The 7,596-nt window shown below is 34.6% G+C and overlaps 1 protein-coding gene across 1 annotated transcript in view; it reads left to right on the forward strand.

The window, feature by feature from the left end:
- Window positions 1-6,593, forward strand: part of LOC123542891 (zinc finger protein 91-like) — a 28,640-nt gene extending 22,047 nt beyond the window's left edge. Inside the window, exon 3 of the mRNA XM_045328922.2 lies at window positions 4,927-6,593. Within this exon, the coding sequence (XP_045184857.2) occupies window positions 4,927-6,155 (1,229 nt within the window). The 3' untranslated portion in view covers window positions 6,156-6,593. The remainder of the gene's footprint in view (window positions 1-4,926) is intronic.
- Window positions 6,594-7,596: the final 1,003 nt, after the last annotated feature.

Raw genomic sequence — 7,596 nt, forward strand, 5'->3', positions numbered from 1 at the left:
TCTAGAGCTACTGTGTTACACGTGGAGATAAAATTATATAACTTTCTTCCATAACCGTTTATATTGTAGGAATGTGTATGTAATGTATAGGTATGATGGTATTAAATGCCTCCGCTACTATTTTCTATATAAAATTAACAACTTATAACATATTTTTATCAAGATTTCTAGCCTTTCACTTCCTATGAGACTACCCTTGTCTTGAAGGTCTGTCTTTAGGCAATCAAAATATACCCAGAAAATATGGGGTTGACCATAATGCAGTGAAACCATCTGACTTGCAAGCAGAAGGTCGCAGGTTCGAGTCCTGTATCGGGCTGCACATTTTTCCGCTCCTATTACAATATAATAACTGCATGCTAGTTTCTTTTCTACGAAAAGCCAGGACGTATCAATAAATTGATGACTTCCGTTTACGAAAATACTGAAAAATACTGATCTCTATTTTGTATTAAATGGTCAATTATCTAAAACTGTGAACGATAATTTGCAAGCTTTGTCTAGAATAATTTTAGTCATATCTTGTAGTTTTCAATATCCATATTTTTTGTTAATTGTTAGACTGTCACAATTGACTGCTTCCACATACCACAAATTTAAAGCATTCATTCCAGTCATAAGTCATAAATCACTATGGAAACCAATCAGTATGTGGTATATTAATGGAAATCAGTTTTGGCCAGTTCCTAATGACTATCACTAATTAATAAATTGATTTTCTGTTTGTTTTATCCCTCTAATGTACCCCTTCGGGGCCTTATGGTAATTTCCTGTCTGATCCGTTTGATGTATGCCTTCAGGGTCTTATGATATTTGGAAGATGCACATTATTGTTATTTGCGTGTCAGTTGACAAAGGGATTAATAGAGCTACTACATAAAAAAACCTTAATCAATACACATGCGGGTTTGTGTAATTAAGAGTTCAATTGTTGAGTTTTCCTCTTGATAATTGCAAGATTTTGACACTGATAATGAGTATCATCGGCCTGGAATTTTTTTCACTATATAAGGTTTGTAGCTTTGGGAGTTCAACCACATCTCTTCATGATACTGACCTTGTGAATAACTTATTTACTCTGGATAAGGGCTATTATTTCCAGGTAGGGACTTTTTTAGTCAAATAATTTGTTCTTCTGTTTATTAAAACTTCATCTATAATGGAATAGGATCAGATTATTTTTATTGTCTAGTCAATATTCATTTATAAGTAGAATCTACTCGGTGTTTACAGTCGTGTATTGGTTACCTTATTTATGTTAAATTTAGTCGTCGGCGACCGTTCATTTTCCTAGACAGTTATTTCCCTTTGACAAAATTCGTCATTTGTAATTTATTGATTTTAGTTAGCTACATGTCAATATATTAGAGGTAAAAGTATCTATTGTTCTTTTTTCTAATATTGCTATGCATTAAAGAGTTGCGCTTCTGATCTTGTTGCAGTTCGATTATCGATTTCTTCCTTTGACTTTGTATGCTAGTCTTTTTTCATTGCATCAGATCTTCATTTTATGAATAGGTGATTGTATCTGTTTTTCTCAATGAATAAAACTAAAAACTGGAATGGAATTTATAGTTTTCATAGCATTGAAATACTGAAGTACAGAAAAAGAGGTCTTAAGATTTCACTGTACTAGTTGGGAACCATTTTCCGGACACATATCCATATATCCGCTCCTAAAAAAATATTTGACATAAATGAAGCTCACACTGCACAAAATTCAGCATTTTCCACATCTGATGTTGTAATCAGCATCGCTTTGTGACGTAAAATATGGGTTCCATGGGGCCTCAAGTGAGGTCACTAAAATGCGTTATTTTTCCCGTCAGGTAAACCAGTTTCCGGACAAATATTTTGACGGTGTCTTGTTGTTTATTTGGTATCAAAATAAGTAATTAAACTTTTTCTACACATTTCTTTATCATTCATCTCTTCAAAATTGCGCACGAAACGTAACTCGACTTTCAATAGCAGCTACAAAAGCAAACCGAGGTTGACTATAAAAAACTTGATTTTCGTCTTATAGGAATTCTTGATAATTCCAATAGATATAGAATGAAATTAGTGCAAAAATCCTCAGCCCTGCATCTTGTGTAACTTTTAGCATTAAATTAAAAATAAAACATGTTATCAGCAGACAGTCATTATGTAGTTTGATTATTTCTTCACCTCTTGATACCTCGGCATGTGTGAACTACTGCGCGTGCGCAATGCTATCTTCATACCCCGTTAAGACAGAAACTTGTTTTGTAAACGCAGATGAGTTATCATCAAAAACTAAAACATTATACAGCCTTATAAAATAGTGGTTTGCTGTAGACATGAAGAACAAACATCTAAATGATCTAGATGAAACAATTACATGAATTACAACGAAATGAAGCGGATATTACATGTGTCCGGAAACTAGTCCTGTCCGGAAAATGGTACCCAACCAGTACAGGACTGGTACTGAATATAAACCGATATATCGTTACACCCTTAGATAAATGTGGACTGAACGAACATTTACTGATGATACATGTAAATCCGATAACTGTCATTTAAAATATTTTCTTCGTAGTATTATATTGAAACTTTCCCAAAAATCCTGCAATAGTCATTTCGGATCAAGTAATGAAAAGGAACCCAATGTCAGACCTTATGTGTGACAGTGGGCAAAAATCATCCTCTTCCCCAGTAATTTTGGATAAATATTTCTTCAACTGATAAATGTAAGTTATTTATTTATATACAGTATTTACCAATTTTGTTTTTGTTTACACCAGTTGGTGTTGTAAGTGGTTGCAATTAGACGGCATATAAATACTCGGCGTCACTGAAAAGTTACCACCTAAAATATTCCTCTTTACTATTTTATACAATATCGACGTCACTTTTTCATGGCCTGTGTGCGCTGTATTACTTATAGACCCTGTCTGATCATGTCTCCTAACCCATTTCATGACTGTCAGGTGAGAACAGCACATACTAAATTCAATTTCGTGACATGAAAGTTCGGCGTCAACCTTGCCAATGGCCTGATGGCGTTGATCGTGCCTTAAAGTGACATTCTTAGCAAGGATATTTTGTTTTTATTAACGTATTCCTTTTGGTCTGTCCACTAACTCCACTAAGTGCAATGAATGATTGGCGATAGAAAATTTGTACATGTCGACATTGCCTCTAAAAGTCATTTTGCACGTGCGGCATGTGCCTCAAATGAAGTTAATCGAATTTGACAAATCTTTACACCAGTGACATCTCAGCTGCGTCAAAAATGCATTTAACACAGTCCAATGCGATTTTTAAAATATAAGGGACATTAAGGTGGTAACTTTTCAGTGACACTGAGTATATATCAAATAAACAAGGAAATATATTGGTATAAAATATTGGACTGTCTTGTTGCTTAGCTAAGTTCACATACCTGTTTCTCTAATTATTCAACCGGTCCAAAACCAGTCACAAATTTTCTGTACATGTACATTTATTCATTTGTCCACTCAGTCACTTACTCTACACCCAAACACACATGTACTCCGTCATTTAACATTGGTACATGTTCATGAACTCTGTCATTTGATCAACATTTGTTCTTCCGTGTACTCGCTCCGCATCTGTACATGTGTTCTTGAACTCATTTGGTCAGTTACTCATCATTCAATTATTCTTGTCCTCACCTGGTCAGTTACTCGACATTTTTGCATTCATGTACTCGCTCCACATCCTTACATGTATTCATGTACTCAGGGCTCAGAGCGAAACTAGTCTATCTGCTTCTATTTCTATATACACTTAGACTAGTTTCGCTCTGAGCCCTCATACTGTCAACTTTTATGTAATTTTATATCAGGTAGGTTTTGGTTTACAGTTGATATTGCAAATAGTACACATGATTTTATATTCTAAATCTTAATAGGAATTTGTAAGTTAAGTGATAATGCTTTTAATTTAGAGTGTATATTGGCACTTGGAGTTCTAGTTGTTTGAACTGTCATTTACAATTGTTTAATACTGTATGTAAATGAAATAGCTATAAGGCCTCTGTGGCCAAGTGGTTAAGGTTGCTGACTTCAAATCACTTGCCCCTCACCGATGTGGGTTCGAGCCTTACTCAGGGCGTTGAAATACTCGTGTGAGGAAGCCATCCAGCTGGTTTACAGAAGGTCTGATTCTACACAGGTGCCCGCTTGTGATGAAATAATGCAGAGCTTGAATGACGCGATATGACCTATCATGTGTCTGTGCAACGTTAAATCCATCAACAACAAAAAAAATGCAATAAAGCCAGTATCAACTGTTCAATATATGAGCCGTGCCACAGGAAAACCAACATAGTGGGTATGCGACCAGCATGGATCCAGACCAGCCTGCGCATCCGCGCAGTCTGGTCAGGATCCATGCTGTTCGCTAATAGTTTCTCCAATTCCAATAGGCTTTAAAAGTGAACAGCATGGAGCCTGACCAGACTGCACGGATGCGCAGGCTGGTCTGGATCCATGCTGGTCGCACACCCACTATGTTGGTTTTCTCATGGCACGGCTCATATACATGTCAATATCTAATATCAAAATTGTTATTATCCCATTCCTGTACTGTGGGGGATGAATTTGCTCTAGGAGTGGGCTGCTTTTTGTATAAAGTGCTTCTGAAAGCATTTACTCCGAAAGTTATTATATAATATATAAGCGAGATAATCTGTACTTTTCAATCTATTGCAGATCTATGCAGCAGACATTTTGTGGATTTCAACTTGTATTCATTCATCAATCTAAAAGGAATAAAGAGCAAAGTTGAATATATGCAGACATAGAAAGTCAGAGCAAATACTTGCTTTTTACAGGAGAAGAATCTCTTGTGTAATGGTATATATAGTTTTGTTATGAAACACTGAACAATTGGAGAGTCTAAACTAAGGGAAATACCGATTTACAAGTGTGTAAGAAACTACAAGAATAACTATCATCTTAATGCAGAAAATGCTTCACATACAGGAGAAAATGTTTGAAATTAAGGATGATATTCAAGCAGAAAACAAGGAAAATACAAAAATGCAGGACATAAAGAAAAGATTTAAATGTGATGTTTGTAATTTTGCATCTAAATCAAGGAATAAACTGAAGGTTCATATGAGAATTCATACAGGGGAGAAACCCTTTAAGTGCAAGATATGCGATTATGCATGTGTTGAAAGCTCCAACCTAAAGGGCCATATGAGAATACATACAGGAGAATATCTATATAAATGTAAAATGTGTGATTATAAATGTAATCAATCCAGTAATCTGAAGAGACATATGCTAAAACACACAGGAGTGCGAAGCTTTAAATGTGATGTTTGTGATCATGCATTTTACACAATTTATGAGCTAAAGAATCATATGGAAATACATACAGGGGATAAATGCTATAATTGTGATATTTGCGGTTCTGCATTTAGGTCGAAAAGTACTCTAACAGGACACATTGAAACACATGTAGGGGAGAAACGCTTCAGCTGTGATTTTTGTAACTTTGTTACAAATACTAACGGACATTTAAAGGAACATATGGCAGTGCATACTGAAGAGAAGAGTTATAAATGTCAGTTTTGTGATTATTCCTGCAACTCAAAGGCTTATCTGAGGACACATATGAATATACATACAGGAGAGGCAAAGATCTTTAAATGTGATGTTTGTGATTATTCATGTCACCATCAGAGTAATCTGAAGAGACATATGGCAATACATACTGGAGAGAAACGCTTTAAATGCAATATGTGCGATTATGTGTGTAATGTGAGAAATTCTCTGAACCGGCATATTGCAATGCATACAGGAGAAAAACGCTTTAAATGTGATGTCTGTGGTTATGCATATCACGATGGCACTAGTCTGAAGAGACATATGATAGTACATACAGGAGAGAAACCTTTTAAATGCGATGTTTGTGATTATGCATGCAATCTAAGAAGCAGTCTAAAAACACATATGAAGAGACATACTGGAGAGAAAAGCTTTAAATGTAATATGTGTGATTATGCCTCCTACCATAGCAGTGGTCTGAAGAGACATATGGCAACACATACAGGAGAGAGACGCTTTAAATGTGGTTTTTGTGATTATGCATGTAATCAAAAAAGATCTCTGATCAGGCATATGAAACTACATACTGAAGAAGAATGTAAATGACATGTCTGCACATATACATGTACTCAAGAATTTACATGCCTTAAAATGAATATCCAAAAACAGAAAGAGGAGACAATCTTTAAATGTGAAGTATGTGACTGTGCATTTACAACAAGAGGTAATCTAAGACAAAACATACAGGACAAGAAATGATAAAAAGGTGATATTGAATGAATAGGTCTTTTGTACATATAAGCTGTGACCCCTATATGTATTTATAGAATGCCCTTGGTCTAATATGAAAATGCATACAGGAGAGTAATGTTTAATATGGTGCATGTATGTAAGATGGTGTAATCAAAGCAGTTATCCGAAGAAACAATTGAAAAAAAAAATTTTTGAACATGATTTATTATTAATCATGTATAATATTCAAATAAATCTTTTCAAAAAAGTTGGTTAAATTGTAACACAAATCACACGTGCTTAGATATTTTACCAACAACAGCCAATGAACAAAATAAATGAAGTATTTTATCTTAATTTATTTTTATAATAGTTTAAAAAAAAATTAAATAAAGCAGTTTAAATGTTCTAAAGCATCACTTTTTTATCTTCCAAGTTTCTGATATTTCAGATCAATTAACCGACCTATCATTATTTTGTGTCATCAAATTATCAGATTACATCAAGGCATACTCACTTTTAAATTTGTAAACATGCACGGACCAATCAATTGATCAAAGATCTGGACCTTTTCAAAAATATGTTTTATTTCTTTTAACTTTCTGATACTCTTAACTTTAAACAAACTAATTGTATGAAAAGAAATAAGAAAGAATAGCTTTTAGTATCAATTTTGGACCTATATTTCTCAAGCACAGCAGACATTTATGTGTCACCAACCAGTCTTGTCCAAAGGTTACTAGAAAATTAAAACAGCAAATTATCCATCGCTTACTACAGGGTTCGCACAGGCCTTGAAAAGTCCCTGAATTTGGTTGCAACCTTGAAAAGTACTTGAATTTAGTGTTGCATTGAAAAAATGCAAAAAGGGTACTTGAATTTGACTGAAAGTCCTTGAATTTAGGCAAACAGCCTTGAAAATCCATTAACAGTTTCTGTCTGTTGTCAAAATTGTATGTTATGGGTGTAAAAATGAATAAAAAAACTTTTTTTTGGCAAATTTAAAATACGTTTGTGTAGGAGTACGAAAAGTCGCCGTTACGAGAGCGTGTATCCTGTAGGGTACGGGTTTTATACTAAACGTTTGTGTATGAATGTTTCTCATTGCAGAGTTGGTGCAGCCGTTCTGCGCATGCGCGCAATTATTATCAAATGGAGCGCACGGCAAAAATACTCATTTTTTTGCATGTCCGCACGCATTTAGTGTATAATGTGCATAATATACTGACTAAAGGTTAGGGTTAGAATCACCATGGTTACAAAATATATACATTTAAGGTGTTTTTGTTCAAATTTAGTTAATCCGGTATATACC

Source organism: Mercenaria mercenaria, chromosome 19, assembly GCF_021730395.1.
Source record: "Mercenaria mercenaria strain notata chromosome 19, MADL_Memer_1, whole genome shotgun sequence".
Taxonomy (NCBI): Eukaryota; Metazoa; Mollusca; class Bivalvia; order Venerida; family Veneridae; genus Mercenaria; species Mercenaria mercenaria.